Source organism: Chlamydotis macqueenii, chromosome 4 (genome assembly GCF_036417535.1).
Source record: "Chlamydotis macqueenii isolate bChlMac1 chromosome 4, bChlMac1.mat, whole genome shotgun sequence".
In the NCBI taxonomy this organism is placed as follows: Eukaryota; Metazoa; Chordata; class Aves; order Otidiformes; family Otididae; genus Chlamydotis; species Chlamydotis macqueenii.
Genome location: NC_141559.1, coordinates 861,027 through 882,637, shown reverse-complemented (window position 1 = coordinate 882,637; position 21,611 = coordinate 861,027). Strand labels below are relative to the sequence as shown.

The 21,611-nt window shown below is 35.3% G+C and overlaps 1 protein-coding gene across 2 annotated transcripts in view; it reads left to right on the top strand.

Moving 5' to 3' along the window:
• Window positions 1-21,611, top strand: part of USP53 (ubiquitin specific peptidase 53) — a 39,286-nt gene that overhangs the window by 7,967 nt on the left and 9,708 nt on the right. For both annotated transcript variants that reach the window (XM_086747220.1, XM_086747219.1), the window contains exons 2-14: window positions 37-745; window positions 3,105-3,197; window positions 6,990-7,124; window positions 8,718-8,831; window positions 8,918-9,000; window positions 9,308-9,413; window positions 10,217-10,363; window positions 10,884-11,033; window positions 11,511-11,682; window positions 12,616-12,765; window positions 13,950-14,093; window positions 14,344-15,076; window positions 18,082-18,155. In XM_086747220.1, the coding sequence (XP_086603346.1) occupies window positions 602-745; window positions 3,105-3,197; window positions 6,990-7,124; window positions 8,718-8,831; window positions 8,918-9,000; window positions 9,308-9,413; window positions 10,217-10,363; window positions 10,884-11,033; window positions 11,511-11,682; window positions 12,616-12,765; window positions 13,950-14,093; window positions 14,344-15,076; window positions 18,082-18,155 (2,245 nt within the window). In that variant the 5' untranslated portion in view covers window positions 37-601. The remainder of the gene's footprint in view (window positions 1-36; window positions 746-3,104; window positions 3,198-6,989; window positions 7,125-8,717; window positions 8,832-8,917; window positions 9,001-9,307; window positions 9,414-10,216; window positions 10,364-10,883; window positions 11,034-11,510; window positions 11,683-12,615; window positions 12,766-13,949; window positions 14,094-14,343; window positions 15,077-18,081; window positions 18,156-21,611) is intronic.

The window sequence follows — 21,611 nt, the reverse complement described above, 5'->3', positions numbered from 1 at the left end:
TCTGTTTTGTTTTTTTTTTTTTTTTTCCTATTTCAGATTCACTGGAAAGAGATAGAAATAAACATGGAGTCTTCTAAACTGGAATATATTTCATGGGTCACAGTTAAAAGTAAAAAAAAGATGGAAGAAAATGAGAGAACAGGAGTATAACGCCTGTCAAGAACTTTCCATTTTTGTGATAGATATAAACTTGCGACGTAATACAACTGATGATTTATAGTAATACTTTACTGACACCCCTGGAAGGAGAAGTCAGTTACAGTGCAACTTGCTTAATAAGAACTTTTATTCTAATAACTTTTAACATGTTTTAACCTTAACTGGACAAGTTTGGTGTTTTTTCGTTTTTTTTTTTTTTTTAAAGTCTGAAAGTAAAAAACTTTGTATAGCTGTATTTTAACTGAGAGACTGATCCTGATGCATGTCTGACAGCTGCTCATGAAAAATGGACTTAACACCTGTGAGCAGTTACTGTTGCACAGAGTTGAATGGAATGCTATGACTTTAGAGCAGTTCTCTTTGAACCTTTTTCTTGGCCTTTCACCCATCATATCCTTAAGTATTTAAGTGTAAATATTGCAATTATAAAGTCTAAAAAATAATGGCATGGGTGAAATTCTTAAGAAAACCTGGAGGTAACCTTGGAAAAGTTTATCAGCCTGGAAGTATACTGTCCCTGGCCCCTACAAAAGGCTTATTAAATGAACCTGGACAAAACAGCTGCTTTCTTAATAGTGCTGTTCAGGTAAGAAAAAACTTGCTTTATTAAACAGTTCTGGTTTTGTAGCAGCTTAGATGATCATAGTAGGGGAAGTCTTCTCTTGGCAGTGTTGTTTTTACTGCTTGTATTGCATTACGTGTATTCTACAGAAAAATACAGCACATTTTTTAATGGTATTAAATTCAGTTCTCAGTTAAACTTCTTAATAATTCCAAGAAAGACAGAATAGCATGTCTTTTTGGAATGAATGTACCAAAAAAAAAAAAGGTGGCAATCCTAGGAAAAAGACAACTATGTCAAACTAATTTTATTTAGCATTTTATTTTAAAGAATTGATTGAGAGTACTACATATTTAATTTTACAAAAAATGATGTTTACATTCATTAAGAATATCAGAAAAACTTTCCTTTTGTATTTGGGAACTTACGACTCACAACTTTAAAACTTGCTGCTTGAATTTTAAAACTAATGTTTCTGTCAAACGCAGCAGCTTTATTCCTTGGCAAAATTTACAAGACACTTTAATGTGAGGCGACTAGTACTACTACTTCTATTGAATAGGACACTATTTTTCTTAAAACACCATTTTCTCAGAATTAGGATGTGAGTCTGTGGTACTGGGGCATATCAGAAGATGCACATCTAGTTGAAAACTTTGATTCTAATCTTAGGAAAGATTGGTGGTGGTAGAGTAGGAGATATACTTGATACCAAAGAAATATGACTTAGATTTCTTTTTACTGTTCATATGGATACGCGTTACTGACCAACTTCTGCATCTGTTATTGTTCTGTTTTTACATGAGCTGTAACTGAAAAAATGGTTGCTCTTAGATCTCTCAAGTATAGTTAATAGTACAGTGACGTTAGTGTGATAAAAGATTGAGCTTTTACAAGCTTACTTGTGACAGGGAATATGTGATCTACTTAATTCTGTGACAGTGCTAACCTTTCCACATTGTCTGCAAGTCAGAATACCAAGCACAGTTTAGTTTATACTGTAGTCTTTTTAAATCTATAAATTAGAACAACAACAAATTTCTAGGCTGATGAAATACAGAGCAGAACAATATATTTTTTTTGTAATGCTTAGATTTTGGACTTAGTCATTTTCAATTTGTACAGAAGTGTTTGCCAAACTGGCAGAGGGCTTAATAAATGCATAAACCTCCTAAAAAAAACCTGTAAGTCTTAAAAATGATACAGATTTAAACATATGAGATGTGAGAGAGAGAGCTACGTGGTGTGTATGGTATCTAAATATATTTAAAATAAGTGTACAATAGATTTAGTAGAATGAGTTTGCTGGTTTACATTCAATGGGAACAGCATGACCTATATTCTCTTGCAGTTTTGTTATTTTCCCTTAGGGTGCCCTAAAATTAAATTGTAAGTAATTTTTAGTTATAGTTTCAGTGTATCACACTACTTCACAACCTACTGCCATTTGTCAAACAGTGGCTGATGATTGGTGACTGCACTTTTACAAGGAGGAATGTGTTTCTTTTCTTTTAACCTCTGTTCAACCTTCAGAACAGAGGCTCAGACATTTGTTTTAAAATGCATCCTAGTTCATTTTAGCTTTTATATTCATAGATAGGTTTTGGGTTTTTTTTTTTTTCTAGATTTGCAGCTGTTGTGTTACTGTGCCTCTTGTGAACTCATTTTGGGTGGTTTTATTTATTTATTTAATTTTTTTAAGTGGGCAACTTTCTGAACTACTGCACTGATTGTGTACATAAGACATTAGATACTGAAAGCAATACAGTGTACCCAAGCTAACATTACATTTGTATAGAGTAGTTACACAAATGAAAGGCAGAAACATACCTGGTTAAGCACCAGGATTATTCTGATCTATGGAAAAACAAATGTATTTCAGCAAGAGACCATCAGAATGTATAGATGGAACAGAAATTATGCTTGCGTTTTACCTAGCAATTCAGTTTCCATCTTTTCATTTTTTTATTTATTTATTTCAAAGAAAGCATGGAGAGGAGGAGAGGGAAAGAGAAGTGAAATAAACCCCATAGCCGTCTTCTGTTTATGTAAAGCCATGTTACAGTCTCTGTACACAATTTAGTTTGTTGCTTGTTTCTTTAAGAGCACTTCATCTGTTTTTCAACACAAAGTGCATTTTTTTGCCCTTGTTTCACAAAGTTTAAAAAGGAGATCTGAATTTTGAGTGGTGGATGCAAGCCTTCCACCCCCATGATTTACCAAACTAATGGAAAAGCACCGTAATTCTTGTACGAGTGTTGGTGTTCAAGTTGTACGTGTTTATGTGAAATTTTAAAAATTGGAAATCTGCTATACGTTGCTGTGTTAAACGTAGAGCCTTCAGAACTCATTATTTATTTTCTGTGAAACTTTATTTTTATAGGTATTATGGCAACTTGACATATTTCGACGAAGTTTAAGAGGTTTAACTGGACACGTGTGTCAGGGAGATGCGTGCATATTTTGTGCTTTGAAGGTAAATAATAATTTTTGGAAGAATCATCTTTCAAAATAATTAACTAATTTTTACTAATTTATATCCCTATCATGTGTGTGTCTGCATGACTCTAACTCATTCTTATGTAAAGAAACAATTTAGATTTAAGGGCACTTGTAACAGATGTTTGTAATAGAAATATTTTCTTGTGTTTAAAGAAGAAATTGTACAGTAGACAAACTTTACATCCTGCTTAAAAGTAAAACTTCCGTCTATGAAAAGACAGTATAACTTACTTGAAAATTTCTTGCCTTTCTCAGAGATTTTTTTTCTTCTGTTTGCATGCATATGCTTTTGTTCTTTCCTGTAGTGTTTGAATACAGTTCTTTGACAGTAACTATATTACGGTCTGATAAGGTCTTAAGATTGTTTTTTTGCTCAGTAGTTGATGGTAACAGTGCAGAACTTAATTGTTCAGTTTGTAAGTAATGAAAGGCAGATAGTGGTACCAGAAAACTACTGAAAGATTATAATTTTTTAGTGCTTGAAAGTAAGTCACATCTGTGTATCTTAACTAGTGCATAAAACTTGTGCTTCAAACAGTTTTGTAACTCATCTGAGGTCTGTAAACAAACGTCAAATTCTGTTAGGTTCTTACTGCTTTTACTGCTGGTATCTGGCTGCCTGCAGTTACTGGGGAAATAGCTGTAAGCGTGACATCTCTGTTTCATTGAGATAAAAATCCACATGAAAAAATGTATAGGGGTGGGTTTCTTTAGTATGCACTTTCTGCTCTTACTGCAATTTGACAATAAATAAACTTTTGGGATTTTAATACAAGACTGTAGAATATATAGTAAAATATGGTAGTAGATATGGTGATACATAGAACTGGGAATCACTCATCTGGAGGGAGCTAAAAGAGAACGCTATTTGAGAATGTAGTAGATTGAGGAAATGCTAAATTGGAGGTAAGGATAAGCCAAGTATTTTAGAGTTTGTTTTTGAGGAGTTTCACAGACCAAACCTTGTTACTGAATAAGCGTTTTAGGCAGGAACTATTTGCAATGACGTTTATTTAATTTTTCAGGAGGTGTATCATCTATGTACTGTGTAGGTTTTTTCAGCCGTTTTTAGTGTTTGCCATGATTGCAGTATTGGTTTTGAATGTGTCTGTCTTTTTGCCAAACATACTTTTTTTCTAAAAGGTGCCATTTTATTCCTTTGGTTTTAAAGGTTAATTTAAAAAAAACCAAGTAGGTTGAGACTACACATATTCAGACTAACTTCCTGAGGGTTTTATTCTGACCTTTGTACAAACTCTTGACTCGACAGAACTTGTTGTGACTGTTTCACTAGTATTTTGATGCACATAATATTCTTCTGTGTGCTGGACACTTGATCTTGTTAATACGTAAAGCACAGGCCGTAACTCAGGAATACGTATGTTTGCAGATAAAAATCTTGTGCCTGTCTTGGGATGATAGCTTTAGTTTCCTGGAGTTTTGTGTGTGTAGGGATTATTCATGTTCATATTTGATGTCATAATATAGATTAAACTTTACAGCCTTTTGATTTGACACTTATTGCATATGAAGTTCAGGTCGTATACAGTCTTGTTCAGTGCTGCACTGGAACTGCCTTTAAGAAACGAAGAGGGATTGAAGGGTGACAATTGCTGGAATGTATGTGCTAACACTACGTGCTCTTAATGACTGATCATATTGCTGAAATCATAGTAAAAAATAATGAGCAGCTTCAATGTACTCAGAAGCACGAAGAAGGTAGTGCCCGTGGTGTGTTGCAGTTGAACCTGGAAGTAACGAATTGTTCCATTCTGCTGGTGCACTTCTGAAGACCAGGTGCTTCTTTTTTTCAAGCTAAGCATCCCATTTGCTGTAGCCTAATACCCTCTCTCTTCCTGTAGTTTTGGGGCTCCAGCCCCAAAGATAGCCCCCAGTAAGATAGGTTTTGTATCACTTAAGTCACCTTCCAAAGCAGTACACTAGCTTCAGATGCTTTGTAAGGCTGCTGTAATTTAGGACTTGAGATTTTCTTTATTCTTTCAAGTATCTGTTCTGAAGTGATTACTCCCATGATGCATCTTCTTGTGTGATTTAGCTGAATGGCTTACTGTACCTGAATATTTTGCATTGCCTGGACTGTGATGTCTTCCTATTTTGATACGTTTCCAAGAGTATGGATATGAAGTGGTATTGCTGCCTGTTCTGGTTAGAATGGAATTAGTTGTTGTTTTAATAGTATAGTTGTAATCTTTATAACTCCGTGGCCTGTAGCCTAGGTACTGAACTCAAAACATTGTGGTTAACTCATTTGGAAGTATATGTCCTCAGTCATTATGTACACTGCTGGTTTTGTTTTCTTGGCTTTTCAGCGATACTGGTTCAGTGATTCTGTTTGTTCTGTGCTGAGAACCTGAGGCGTTTTGATTTTCATGCAGCATATACGCTGGATGAGGATGCATTTCAGTAACGTGTTTGTGACTTGGGTTGGTTTTTTTGTTTGGTTTTGGTTGTTTATTTTTTTGTGATCTTGAGCTATTTTAACCCTTCTTACTTGTTCAGCAACAAGGAAAGGTATTTTATCTGTATCAACCTCTCCTGTAAACTAAAAGCATAGCCAATAAATTCTGGTTTACTTCAGTTCAATCCAGTATCTTTTGTTGGTGTCCTGAGAGTTAAATATGCTGTTTTCTTCTCTTGAGTAACACTGGGGTAGGTCTTTGGCCCCTAAAATGATCATACATATCTGCTTAACTGCTTATTTGTACTTTTTCTTTTTTTTTTTATTTCTTGTTTTGTTTTGTTTTTTAAGCTGGTCATGTAAGGCTGTGTTGCATACCAAAAAAGACCTAGCAGCCAAAATGAGAAGTAATAAATGTTTTCAAAGCAGAGTTGACTTGTATTACTAGATCTCTTAAAAACTTAATTTTGAATATTTACATTGAGATATTGACTGTAATTTTTATCAGTAGTCCCTGCTTTTTGTTATGAGAGGGAAGTTTAAATATTTGACAGACACCTACCCTGGAATGCATCAAAGTTAAAACATTACTTGCTGTTAGCACTGAAAGTTTGCTTATCTGCTATATCTTTGCCTTCTGTCCAAAATATTTTTTTTTAACCGTAGGAGGCCTACGTGAAGAATGCATATCCTTATTTGTATTTTATGTGGGTTCTCTTTATTTGCTTTGTCTTTATTCTCTTCCTCTTTCTCTGAAGTTTGACTTAGAATTCTTGATAATAGAATACGTCCTTTAATATCTGCAAATGTTTTCTCATTTGTTTAACAGCTTTTAACTTTCAGTTCTTTCAAAATCAACCTCTTACATGCTAAATGATGAGGTCACTTGCATATGTATTTCTGCCAAAAAAAAATAGTAGCCTGATATTACATTATGCCCTAAGAAATACACACCATCTGTAAAGATGAGATACGTATGCATTAACCACTATTCCAGTGGCCAGATTTAAAAAGTTGCATAATTAGAGCAGGGCTTGTGTTGCTTCTGGGAGCTAAAGTCAATCACTTGCATTTTTATATACTTGTTATATACTTTATATACTTAGGTTGTTTTCCTGCTGGATCGAAGTTCAGTTTGGTAGCATAACTTCTTATAATGGAATGAGTATCAGAACACGGAACCTAAGTAACTTTAAGAGTAACCAGTGATTTCTAAAGTTGCATAGGTATATAAACACTTTATATATTTGCTGTTTAGGCATGCTGCGTAAGAACTAATGTATTTGAGTAGAACCACATCGTCTAGTCAAGTGACTAATGAAGCTAAGTAGTCGTGTTTCTTCCTAGGCAATATTTTCACAATTCCAACACAGTCGAGAAAAAGCACTCCCATCGGATAACATGAGACATGCCCTGGCAGAAAGTTTTAAGGATGAACAGCGTTTCCAGCTTGGATTGATGGATGATGCAGCAGAATGCTTTGTACGTATTCTTTGTGATAGTTGAGTAGAATGCCATTACTTTTGTGGATGCCAAGCTGGCCTGGTGTTTTGGTAGCTCTGGGCTCACAGGTGGAATACAAGTGACATAACTACTGACCTTCTTTATGCCAGTTTATGACACGTAGAGTAAGTGTCTGGTAATGTGGGATGGAGTAAACTTGCATTTGCTCCGTACTTTCTTCCCTAGCTCTGCAGCTCAGACATAGGGATATGTGAAACATTGTTACTACAAGAGGTCAGTGAGAATGATGAACTCTCAGTCACTCCTAAAAGTTTTTGGCTGTAGAGAAGGGTTATACTCTTGGGAGAAGAGGCACCTACAAATTTGAATACATAGTCTGTTCCTCCAAGTATTCTCTCATCAACTGTTGGAATATGTTCCATTACAACTAGCCAGCTCATTACTGAAGTCTTCTGCAGAAGAGATTATAACTTTTTTTTTTTATCCAAGAGTGAATGAATACTTGAAGATCTTAGCTCGTGCTGTAGTTACTTTCTGCTTTTTATGAAGTGTCTCATGGAAAAACATGAGCCATTACGGAGGCCGTAAAAGATGACTCAAGATAGCCTAGAACACTGGTAAAGAAGCGTATCTAAGTAGTCCTGAATTAGATAATGAAAATTGTTCACTGTTTTTTTTTTTTTTTTTTTTAAAGTCAGTATTAACCTTCAGACACAGATTTGAGGGACAGAAAATATGGTTGCTGCTTTGATTACTTTCAGCTTTGGACCTCCTTTGGAAGTGTCCACAAATAAATACCTACCTGCCAGCTGCATTCTCACATACATAGGAAAATCCAACGGAGAACTCCTGAAATTGGCTGTTTGAGACCTTGCAGCCAGGTTAATGGGTTGCAGTCATGAAAGAATCTCCCATTAGTGCTCCATCTAATCAGCTGTCTGCATGATCTACCTAAATAGATTCACTTCTTCCCATTACCTCTGGTATTTTTGGCAAAAGAGGAAAAAATGACCATGCTGATTCAGGGGGCAAACTGATGACAATCATACTACTTTGTTATTGTTGTTGTTCTGTTTTATTTCTTTCTTTTAAGATTAAAAAGTGAGACTTGGGATGGGATCAGACATCTGCTATTTATGAGATTTTTTTCCACGCTTCTGTCAATGGTACTTGTTGGCGCATGTGTTAAATGTGGTCAGGTGATCATGCTAATATGCAGAGAAAAACATGGAAGTGTGAAGAAGAACTGAGACAGAGACCTGATCCAAAAAATATTTCAGTAATTTGATGCAATGACATTAATATGTCTTACTGTAAGAACAGCTTTAAAAATTTTTTTTTGAAGATTCACTTCCTTCAAAGGAGAGTGCACTCTGGAAGAACAGTTGGGTAACTGTTGTCTCATGCTGTTTTTGTTCATGTTTGGAAACCTTGAGATGACGATAATTAACATCCCCTGGATTGTGAATAGGGACAAAATTAAATGCATGTTAAACTTGTAAATGGACTACTTGGAGCCAAGGGGAGTAGCTGGAATATTAAACTGTAATATTGCTCATATATCCTCACTTAATCAGTTCAGTTTATATTTACATCATTATTTCTATTTAGGAAAATATCCTTGAGAGGATTCATTTTCACCTAGTGCCAAACAGTGAAACAGATATGTGCACTTCAAAATCCTGTATTTCTCATCAGAAGTTTGCTATGACACTGTATGAACAGGTCAGACCTTTATTTTATTGCTTAAGAAATAATTTGTTTCCTCTGTCCTGACTAAATAAAAAACAAAAGTGTTTTTACTTTTGTAGTGTGTATGTCGCAGTTGTGGAGCATCATCAGACCCATTGCCTTTTACAGAATTTGTGCGTTATATTTCTACCACAGCCCTGTGGTAAGAGCTTTTATTCTTGTATCTCATTTCTCTATATACAGCCTTCCGATAATAAGCAAGGTGTGCCAGTGAAATGATGTAAGTTTTAAAAATGAATGTGTATTCCTTTGTTAAAACATGTTTTTGAGATACTGTCCAAAAGTACATGGATTTTAAAAGCAAGATGTAGAGAGAGCTTGACAAAAAAGTATGTATTGCTGCCGTTTTACCTTTATATCTTTTCTTTTTAGTCATAAGATACAGTTAACTGAAAGTTGACTGAAATCTGTTAACTCGTAAGAAGGTTATATCCATTTATTTTTTACAGTAATGAAGTAGAAAGAATGATGGAGAGGCATGAACGTCTCAAGCCAGAAATGTTTGCGGAATTGCTGCAGGCAGCAAATACTACTGATGACTACAGAAAGTGTCCTGTAAGTAAATAAAGATGTTGCATTACTTTAAAATACATGGGAGAACTTTTTAGGATATTAAATCAGGCTAAAATATTCCCCTAAAAGCAGGATTGCCAGTGGCCACTTCAGCACAGTCCAGCTTAGGGTAAAAAAAGCCCTTAAATTTATATTTTATTGCTCCAGTTACAGATAAACACGGTATTGTAGGTGCAGGTGGCCTGTTTAGAAAGTCAAATTCTTAGGTCCATGTTTTATACTTCACTTGATGTTCGATGCAGAGCTAGGCGGTTTTGCTTAGTTGGAGCAAGTGTATTTTCTGAGTGAAGCTGCTTTAGTTCACATATACTGGCAGCTTGACGACGTTTTCTGTTGGAATAATTTTGTGCTTCTGTTGACAAAAATAGTCTCCTTTAGGTTGTTCTGCTTAACTCCTGTCTTCCTTAAATGGTTCTGTGTAAATGCTGTTAATTTAGGAACCATAGAAAAGGTCACCAGAACATATAGACCTAACCTTAAATGGTGAAATCGCTGGGGAACAAAATAGAAATTGTGATGGTGACCTGGATACTTTCAGAAATTTCTGTTGATTTTGGTGACTGGATGTAGAAGTTTAGCTGTTGTCTTCAACAGAGTGTTTTTATGATGAAGAATTCTATCCTTAAATTGTTAGAAACAAACATCATAATTAAATTTCAGAATTAAAAGAAGTTGCAGAGTTGGTTTTGTTGCACTGTTTCTTGTCTGTGAAATCAACTTTGGACTTTGATTTTTTTAAACATCTTTGTTTTCCATCCCATCACATTTTTTTTTTCTTTTTCTAGAGTAACTGTGGTCAAAAAATAAAAATTCGTCGTGTTCTTATGAATTGTCCTGAGATTGTCACGATCGGTTTAGTCTGGGATTCAGAACACTCTGACCTGACAGAAGAGGTTATGCGGAATCTTGCAACACAGCTTTATCTTCCTGGGGTATCTGACCTAAAATTTACTATTTTCTTATTTGAAAATTTAATTTTATGTGTATTTCATGTATATATAAATATATACAACATGTAAAAAATATACATACATATTTTTAAGAAAACACGATTTAACTTCAAAGTTTATGTCTACTTTTACCATTCTTTATAATGTGCTACTCGGTGTAGTTTCTGTGAGAGGAAGAACTCCCATCAGAAGTGTTGGTGTTGTGCCTAAGTACAAAGATGAATGTAGGTGAATTGCCAGTTGAAAAATCTAGGAGTATCATGTTTAGTTTGAAATTTGTGGAATTATTCCGGAGCATTATTGTTTTACCCTTTCAACTTTGTAACAAATAAATGTTACAGTAGACCTAATAAGTGCAAAAACTACTATTTATAGTCATGAAAAACTGTATAATGCAACAGAATGTTTAATACCAGTCACCTTGGTGAAATGATAGAAGTATATCTGGAAATTGAGACTAAATGTTTTACACATAATTTTAAATATATAACCATTTTTACAGCTGTTTTATAGGGTTACAGATGAAAATGCCAAAAATAGTGAGCTTTTTCTTGTGGGAATGATTTGCTACACAAGCCGACATTACTGTGCCTTTGCCTTTCACACTAAGAGTTGCAAATGGGTGCTGTTCGATGATGCTAATGTAAAAGAGGTAAATATTGTTTTTACTGCTACTAAATTTAGTGATCTTTACTTCTCTGGAACGCATTCTTCTGACACTAAACTTGAAACAAGTCAAATAAATATCTTTATTTTAATAAACCTTTAGTTTTCTAAATCAATTTTCACAAATGAATTTTAGAATTGACCTCACTGCTATACAGTTCTGCCTTCCAAATACCAGATGTTTCAGAATGTTAAGGCACTTGTCTACTTTTGAATTTGTACTTCTTTTAAAGAAAAAGACCTAATTACTGTATTTATAGTGTTGATGTTCTGACTGTTAGCCCATGTAATACTGGTTTAGCTTTTTGCTGCAATTTGCATGCTCACGTGCCTAAATGTTGGATCCTGATGTACCTTTGGAATGAGGCATTTGGTACCTATTGCTCAGTAAACTGTTCTTTCCGTAATTGGGTTCAATGCTGGTGATAAAGGGTTTTTTTTTGTGTTTTTGTTTTTTTCTTAGATCGGAACAAAATGGAAAGATGTGGTCTCCAGGTGCATTCGATGTCACTTTCAGCCATTGTTGCTATTTTATGCTAACCCAGATGGCACAGCTGTATCTCCAGAAGATGCTCCAAAACAGATTATTCACTGGTCTCAGTGCAAAGCTGCAGGAGGAAACGGGGAAGACTTGGGTAATTAAGAATTATTTACTTATTTATTTATTAGTAACAGTATCAACTGTATTTCTGAAATGGGGATTATAAAGGAGAAGGTAATGGATTTGCTGCTTTTTTTCTTAAATACTGTTATCAATAATTATTTAAAGGATCTCAAAAGAAAAGAGATTGGTGAGTATATTCAATATTAGAACTGTTCGTGTCTGATAAGGGAATACAAATTGAGACTCATGGATAATGGGGGGGAAACTATTTTCTATTGTAGGTTGTTCATAACTACGTGTAATTTCAGAAGAAAATTGTAATATATTTGTATATGCAGATATTCTTACGTTTTGATACACTTAATATCTTAAAATGCTGTAAAAAGATATCTTAAGTAAAGCTTCATACAAATACAGAAATATATTTGAAGCATGTGCATTTATATATGTGTATACACATACACACACAGTGCACAATTCAGAACTTTGGGAAAAATTAGAAGGAGCTGCAGGAAACTTCTTTTCTCTGAGATTCATATAGCATAGGTCTCAATATATGAGAATCCAGTCTTCTGGTTCTGTAGTTTGTACTACTGTCTTTTTTTTTTTTTTTTAAATGTTAAACATAACATACAAGTAAAATAAATAAAAGGCCAATTGAATTTGACATGTTCCTCTTCACATAGTGAATAGCAATAGGACATAGACTGCTTCAGGGAAGAAAGAATTGAGGACTCCGTTCCACTGCAGTCTGTCACTATAAATATGGCAGTATATAATATATTAAAGAACCTTATTGCCTAGCATATTAAAGTGTGGTGTGATTTTCTTCTGTGAGGTTTTTATTTTGTTTGTTTTTTTTTAAATCTGCAATTAAAAAGTTCTTTTATTTTTTAAATTTAGATATTAGAAACTTTAAATTAGGAAGCCTTTGATTTCTAAAGATAGATGTGTTATTTGGTAGGATTTGAAAAGCATTCTGCTCCTAAATCAGACCACGTGAAAGAGAATGGAATTGGAGACCCCACTCATCAGAAGAGTAATAAAAAACTTCAGCCAGATAATTCAGCTTTCAGTAGAAGCCCTATTCAAGCTAGTGGTGGTAGAGGTCCAGGTATGTATTCCCCACCCCTCACTCCCACCCCTGAAAAAAAACTCCAAACATGTTTTATTATGAAATATTTCAGTTGATAGCATTTCAGGTATGTGCTAACCTCTGGACTAGAACTACTTTTAAAGGAAGAATTCCATCGTTGACTTGAATGAATCTTTGAATAACAACTAGTGTTTAACTAATATCTGCCATGAAATGTTAACTTTTCTGGAGAACTGTAAATGCAAAATTTCTTTTATTACCCCTCATTATTCTTGCAGTAAAGTGGCTCTCGAGGCCTTGATCCATTTCTTAGACGTCATCATGCCTGCCAGTCCTGTTGTCATTGTTGGTTAAAAGGCACATTAGCATCTTGAAGCTGAGTGTTACTTTGGAGCACATGGTGTGGCTCTGTGGATCAGTGGGTATTTGAGAAACACGGTTTCCCAGCAGTACTGTGATATGCAGCATTACTTGTAGTTCTATATATTAATGGACTTCATCTTATGTTTGGAAAGAATGGTAAAAGAGTTACCTCACCTGTTTAAAAATCCATTCTATCTGTACGTCAGACTTCCAAGCAAATCAAGCTATAAGAAGTCATATGAGGCAGTGACTTCTACATTATTTGTCAGTGCTTTTGCTCTGAGCTCCCCATAGTTCTCAGATGGAGAGATGCTACGAGATGTTTCTCTTCTTTGTTTTTGAATTCCTGGAGTTTTTAAAACTGAGAGTGCTCAGCTTGGTAACTTTTTTTTTGATGGAGTGATGACTGAAAAATGGTCAGTCATTTTCAGAAATAGAAGCATTTGTTTTATTAAAAGTAAACCTTCACATTCAGACAAGATTAAACTTAGATTCACTTTTTTTTAGTATAACTCATGAAATATGACATAAATAGTGTATGCTTTGAAAATGGCTTGAGCATTCAATTTTACTAAGTAAGAGGTGTTTGTAAGATGTGCATGACAGAATGCTGCTTTGGTTGCTTTCAGTAGCTCCATTTAGTGGACTCCTCAGAGATACCTATACATTTGTATCTATACTATACATGTCATTTTCTTAATCTGTGTTATGTCATTCACTAGTCTTCTAAAGTAGTACTAATATGAAAAACTAAATGTTATGGTACATAAATATATTTGTGGGTTTTGATGATAAATGACTTTTTAGTAATGATCTTTGACAGAAAGTTTTTTCTGCAGCTAAGTTAGGTTACAGTGACCAAAAGGACAGGCTGAAGGACATATCCAGAGAGTGTGCTCAGAAAGCTGCTGATATGAAAAACTTCTTGCCTTTACGAAGAGATGCAGACAAAGGACCAAGAAAAGAGTCTGGGAGACAGAGAGGTACGTTTTAAAAATATGACCAGAGTATCAATGGGTTATAAATAGCTTTTAGCATCAATACTAGCTGTGCAGATTTTTTTCTCCTTTTAAGAGAAAGGAAGAACACTACAAAATCAGATTTTTCCCAGTTTTTGGTTTTCTGAAGTATATACTGAATTTGTTGAGATAGCGTAAGAAACATCAGTACTGTAACAACATCAGTTAAGTATTAATGTGAACTTTAATGGAGCTTTTTTCTTTTTCTTGTAAGATTTGATTGGGGAAGATCGTTCCAACGTTAAGTCAGGTTCTCCTCCAGTTGGAAATGCACTTAGGCCCTGTGCTGACCAGCGGATATACAGCAGCCAGGGAAGAGGCTGCTATAAGCATGACAGTGCAGCTCACCAAGCAAAGCTTTCTGTACAGGTACTTGGATCAAATAAAACAGAAGCCTTTTCTGCTGGGGAGAAACCAGTGATCAGAACCCGGAGTGATGCTGTCACTGGCTACGATACAGACACCAGTCAAGACTCTAGGGACAAAGGAAGTAGCAGCAGCAGCAAAAGCAGAAGTAAAGGTTGGAAGCCTATGCGAGAGACACTAAACGTAGACAGCATTTTCAGTGAGACTGAGAAAAAACAGCATAGCCCAAAGCACAAGGCAACTCTGAACAGTAAACCTAAGCATGAAAAGGAGCGAAGCTTTAACCATTGGCCGAAGGAGAACCACATCCAGAAAGGTTTAATGACTATATATGAGGATGAAACAAAACAGGATACGGGAAGCCGAAGCTCGCTGGATTCGGAGGGTAAAGGGAATGCTGAAAAAAGCAAAGGACTTACAGAGAGAAAAATCCATGGTGATAACTGGCAAATTCAGAGGACAGAATCTGGATATGAAAGCAGTGATCATATCAGCAATGGATCTGCAAATCCAGACTCACCTGTTATTGAAGGAATCAACCCGGCAGATGTCAAGAATATTAAAGAAAGTGCTTCCTGCAGGTGATGCTAGTTCTCTTAGAACTTGCATAGATAGTATTCACAGATAAATAAATTGTTCTAATGTTCATGTGTCATCTCAAAAAAACCCAAACAAACAAACATGCTTTGGAACTTCATGTGCTTGAGGTTGGGTATGTAGAAAGCTAGCAACATACGTAGAAATAAGGGTGCGGACAATTAAGTGTTAAGTTTACCTTCACTCTGAGGCTGTGACACTAGTTCTGTTTGGAAAGCAGTGAGGCATGTTACTATGGTGCTGAGCCAGAATTGCTCCACCCTGCAGAGGGGCAGGATGTGTTAATTTGAAATAATTGCTACAGTTCTTTAGTTACGAGTTTCTTAGACTGTGAGTAAGTTTCCATCTGTAATAGAATACAAGTGTCTGTGTAAATCATATCTGTAACAGTTGTGCAGACATGCCAGTGACAAGGAGATGGGAATGGCAGTAGGTGTATCTGGTGTACTGTCACCAGTCGTTGTTCTGAAGTTCGGTTTGCTAGAACATCTCCGCTACATATTGACTACTAGATAATTGATTGACCTGTTTGAAAGAAATCTTTGCTGAAAAGTGTAATGTTACCAAAACTGGCCAAAAATGTGATTAGTAGCCAAATTTTATTGAACTTAGTAAGAACTGATGTATGCTTAGTAACAAGTATGTTGCTCAGAGATGTTGTGGAGTCCATGTGTGGAGATACTCATAACTCAGCTGGACGTAGTCCTGGATCAACCCTGCTTGCGCAAGGAGGTTGGATTAGTAGATCTGAAGAGGTCCCTTCCAACTTAAATTTTTGTGTGGTGCTATGGAATATGAACTTAGCAACCTTCCACATACAGTTTTCTGTACTGTGTATCTTAAACTGTATGTGGAAGGTAGGATCTACTGGAACACATGCATTCTTCTTTTGAATCTTGTTTATATCCGTAAAATGAGAGAGCACAATTGTGAGACCAAGCCTAGATTGCTAGATTTGAGCAAATTTTTGGACATATGTTGTAATGAAACGTTAGTTTATGGGGGAAGAGAATAGCAAATACCAGGAAATGAAAAGGCTCTGACTTCTCTAAGAGGAGATGTGAAATATTAAAATTTATTTCATAAAGTATTGTAGCAAGTTATCAAAACAATTTTTTTTTTATTTAAAACATAGAAAATACAGCTTCTGTATGAATTGAAATGTCTTTAAATTTTTTGGAACTGCAAGAAAGCAAAAAGAGTCATTTGCTTAGTTCTTAGTTTCCCAGGGAATTATTTTATTTTGTATATGGAAGCATAAATAAGAATATAAAAATGGGTGTGCCAGGACAGGGCCAAAGGTTCCTCTAACATGCATTCAGTCTATACCAGTAGCTGGTAGCAGATGCTTGTGAAAGATGAGAGCAGACGGAGTGGCATTTTGTAAGTTTATTCTTCTGGCCTGATACATTTGGCTGCTTTATGGACTTTCTGAACTGAGGATTATGACTGTGGTGTCCTCTTCCCATTAAAAAACACTTTTCACTTTGAGCCTTTATTTATTCCCCTTTTTTCCTCCCCCCTTCTCACCTTTCCCCTCCCAACAAGCTGTACAAAACCCTACCATACAAAAACTTTATGAGCTTTTTATTGGATAATTATATAAATGTGTAAAGCTACTCCAAGCCATGTTTATATTTTTAGTGTTTACAGTTGCCTCAAACAGTGATCTCTACAGCTACAGTCATGCTTCATTTTTAAACGTGCCCAAGAGGTAATAGGATGCCCAAATGCTGCATGTGTCTTTTTATGAGAGAGAACATGATAAATTTAATACAACTTAGTTCATTGAGAATCTGCTTATACTGTTGTTTAAATATTTGCCAAATAAAGAAAAGAAACCTGTTACTTTTATCAAAATACAAATGAGTTTATGGGACTTGGGACTTTCAGAAGGATTTTGTATGACTGGCTATTAGAATTGACTAGAAATACCCACTAGTTCTCTTCTAACTTTTCAGACTGTCTCACAAAAAAAAAAAACAAAAAAAAATGCAAGTGAATTACTTTAAAGTTCTTTCACAAGGTTCAAAAAATTACTTATTGTTTTGTTTTCTATTAGGAAGATTGGAGAAACAACCTGTATCTTTCAGTATTTTTCTTGTTTACTTGTCCGTTCAATAACAAGGGTCTTTTTTATCCCCCCCCCCTTTTTTTTTTTTAATTGAAAAATTGCCACTGTGTATCTTTTTCCCTGCCTTAATCTTGGAGCAGGGTTTTCTTACAGTTTGAGAAAAAAAATAATTTAAATTAAAATCTCTGTGAATGAAAGACCGAGTGGCAATCACAACTTAGAAGCATGATGTTTGTCACAACCAAGTATTAATGATTAGCAAAATATCAAACTAAGAAATGGATGAGGTAGAATGTTAGCTAACAGGTTACACATATTTAAGATATCGATATCCATGAGATTTTTTCATTTTTAGAAAACTTAAGCTTGTCGTGGTCAGATGCTGCTATATGTTTAACTTTGAAATATTCAGAGTGTAAACCATTAATTCTGAAAAATGTATTTACTTGAGACTTGAGTGATACTGGAGATAAATTGGAAACCATGTAGTACCACATGGGTAGTATTCTTCTGCTGCACTAAAGTGGCACTTTTAGGTAAAACCTACAAATAAGTTGAATTATGTGACCTGCGGCATCTGTTCCATTTGAAAATCACTACAGAAAACAGATTTTCAAAACTGCCATGCTTTCTTGGTGATCTCTGTTAATAAGTACCGTCATCCTAAATTTTTCTGCACCAGCACAGCCTGTCACATGTGAAAGCAGTATTAAAAGTATTAAAGAGCCACCCCTACTATCTTATGTATCTTCTGTAAAGTGCGTATGTGTGTTAGTAAAAAATGTGACAGTGATGATCACAAGAGTCAGTTTCACATAAGCAAAGTTTTTACTCTTGTGTGCACGCAAGGCAGTAAAGTTGGTGATCATACATTAATAATTTAAGCCTCAAATTACGTGTATGCTTCTTTTACAGTGAACAGAACATGCCAACCAAAAAAGCTGACAACGTGTTACATTCAGTATCCCAGCAGAACAGAAACTTTTATGGTAAGAACTTTAACCTGTATAAAGAATAAGAAGCTTTCTAAAAATAATTTAGATATAACAAAATTTTAATATTAGCTTACTAATATCACATAAGAGAAGGACATTTCTGATGAGACTTTTGTATTTTTTGTATTTTATAATCTTTCTGCATAAGTTAATGCCATGCTATTTCAGAAAATTGAAAGATGTATATATGATTTATCATTGCCTTTTTTTTTTTTAAAGCCATAACCAAATATTTCAAAGTTACACAATTTGTGTGTCAGATTGTCTGTATTTAGGTGGATTAGAAGAAAATTGGAATGGGATTTGTGGCTGGTTTTGCTGTGATGTTAGGTTTTTTAATATACTTTTTTCAGTAGAGGGCTCTCTTGCTGACTCATACTGGTATGAGTATACTTGCCTGTATACTCTCTTTTTCAAATGGCAAAATAAATCTGGTTTGTGGGTTTTATTTCCTCCACAGTGACTTTCAGATTTTGTTCTTGTTCATGTTTTTAACTTTTTTGGTGAGTTACTCATGGATAAGGATTGAAAGTGTTCATATCCCTTCTGGGTACATCTTGATGGAAATGTCATGGAGCAGCAGTTCAATAACCACCACATCACTTTCTTTCAGAGGCATTTAAAGCATTTTGTTCCACAAAGCAACTTCATTAATTCAGTTTATCTGCTTTTTTTTTTTTGTAGGGCAAATGCACAGTCTAAATGGATTCCTAGCTATCTGCCATAATATATGGGTTCCCAAATATAGAGCGGCTGGGTTTTTTTCAGTGCTCCAATATCATGTGAAGAAAATTGCTTGTGTTGTGATGGTAACAGCAGTAGTTCCCTACTTCCCTGCTAGAGATGAATATGCAGGGTGGGAGTGTACCTCGTCTTAGCATCTACTTTAAGATAGGAGTGGCAGTGCTCAGCTGTGTGCTGAGGCATGTAAAAGCACGACATGTCTCCCAAATAGTTGTTTCCCATGACCTGTGGCACCAAAAAAACAGGCTAGGTGATATTTAATTTTTATTTTTTTTAAATGCTTGGATCTATTTTCAATACAGTATTTTGGTGTGGAAAATGTAAATATCATTTTGGGAGGCCACAGCTTCTTTATAAATTGTTAGATCATTAGGATACAATCAGGGTTTGATGATTCTTCTTGCCACAGTCCTCTCCTGGTGTGTTTTGTAACAAAGAATTTGCTTTATGTGTTGATAGAACAGTTTGTCGTTCCTTATGCCTGTCATGTACCATTGCCTTCTCAGGGAGTGGCTGATGTGTAACTGCTTCTGGCTGGTGTAGGTTCTCTGTACAAGAACAGAAAACACTGTTGTTCACCAGTATTAGTGATTTTACCAAGGCCTGGAGTGACCTGACAAGGGGTAACGGTTTTAAACTGAAAGAGGGTAGATTTAGATTGGACATAAGGAAGGAATTTTTTTCATTATGGGGGTGGTGAGGCGCTGGCACAGGCTGCCTAGAGAAGCTGTGGTTGGATGGGGCACTGAGCGACCTGCACTGGTGGAAGGTGTCCCTGTCCAGGGCAGGGAGGTTGAACTTGCATGATCTTTAAAGGTCCCTTCCAACCCAAACCATTCTGTCATTTGGTGATTCTGGGATTTTTGAATGACATAAAACAACCAGTGTAATTCATTTTCACTGGCCTTAATCAGTGCTTGCTTCTTAATCCAGTGGAAATTATTACATATAAATCTCCATTTCTGTTGCTTATAATTCTGTGTTGAGAACATATTTCTCAGTTTAATGGTTGTTGGGTTTGAGGGTTTTCTTGTTTGTTTTTTTTTTTAAGCAAATGTGTATGTTCCTGCCCTGGCCCCTGCCCTGCATCCCCCCCACCACCACCCCCCACCAAAAAAAACAAACAAACAAACCAAAAAACCATGGTAATTTTTTTTCATTCCCTGTGTTTTCCCCAAAGGCATTGCCATAAGCTTTCTTGGTGGATACTAAGAGAAATTTTCTTAAAAAAATGACTGAGTGGGCTGTGGTACCATTTGTTTTCCTTAAGATATGAAGCAACAATCAGGAAGAAACACTTGTAATAAGGAAATCTACTTCCTTTTACATAGTAATATGTCTTTTGAGTTTTTATAAAGTTGATAAATGCCTTGGCATATAAATACAATAGGTCAGCATGAGGCCGGCCAAAATCATTATCTACTGTTGCTGAAACAATGGAATGGGGCTTGTACAAAGAGGTGCAATAAATATTAGACCACTTCCCCAGGAAATGTTTGATTTTAATAGATATCATACTTCAAATAATGTATATTATAGTTTCTTCTAAGACTTAAACTGGAGGTGGGGGGGTTTGCCGTACCACTTTTATCTTTCCTGTCATTATTCCAATTTATTTTTTGGTTGTAGAAAGAGAACTAATTTGGTGTTTGTGTATTTTGACAACAAAAAAACAAACCCAAAATTGATCTTGTGTGGCATGCAAAGATCTGGTTTTGCATTACATTTATTCTGCTTAAGTTCTGTACTATACTGTATTTATCATACCAGTTGAAAAAACCCACACTTGGATAGCAGGAAAAAAAAAAAAAAAAAAACCAAAACTGTGAAAAATGCATGAAGGACACTTGAAATGAAAAATAGGTGGGTTCAAGCAATGTTTGAGCTTAGTAATGAGTATTCTCTGGAGAGAACCATGTACTGTACTTAAGTATACATAAAGCTTTCCACATGCGTTGTACAAAAAGTGTAGTGATTCCAGGTGATCCTTAGAGTTTTCATATAACATTGGTGATAAGATCCCATCTATTCAGTTATTCTAATTCAGTAACTAGCTTCTGGAATAGTTCCATAACAAAAATATACATATTCTAAATCAAATCAGGTGTGTGTGTTCTGGAAAATAATACTTCTAGTGGAAGTGATTAACGGACTGAAAAGATGTCTGAAGAATTCTATCATTTCACACATATGTGGAGCTAAAGATTTATTTAGTCTCATTTTTTAGGACACCTTTAGCAAGGACAATAGTAGTCATTTACAGGTATCAGCTGTATTACCTGACATTATATTTCTGAATGTTATGAACAAGACACAAATTGGTAGGTAAATAATAAATGGACTTTTAGAAAATAGTACTTTAAGAAAGAAATGCGCAGTCCTTTCTGAGAGGGGAATGGAATGTAAGAAATCTTTGTTAGCCTCTCATGGCAACGTGAAAAAATATTTCTGGGTGGTTTTTTTTGTGTGGAAAACTTGTTATGGAAATAATGTTGGGCTTCTAATTATGACCACTGTTTGTATAACTGCATTACCAGTTCCTCATTTTTCCTGGAGCTGAATAAGGTTACTGTTCAGCAGTTGAGGAATTCTGTCCCCGACTTACAAAAATAAACTTATTGTTAGAGCATTATAAAGATAGTAACATTGGATCACACGGTGGGTTATGCAGATCAAATGGTTGCTGCTGTCACTGGTAGCCGTAGA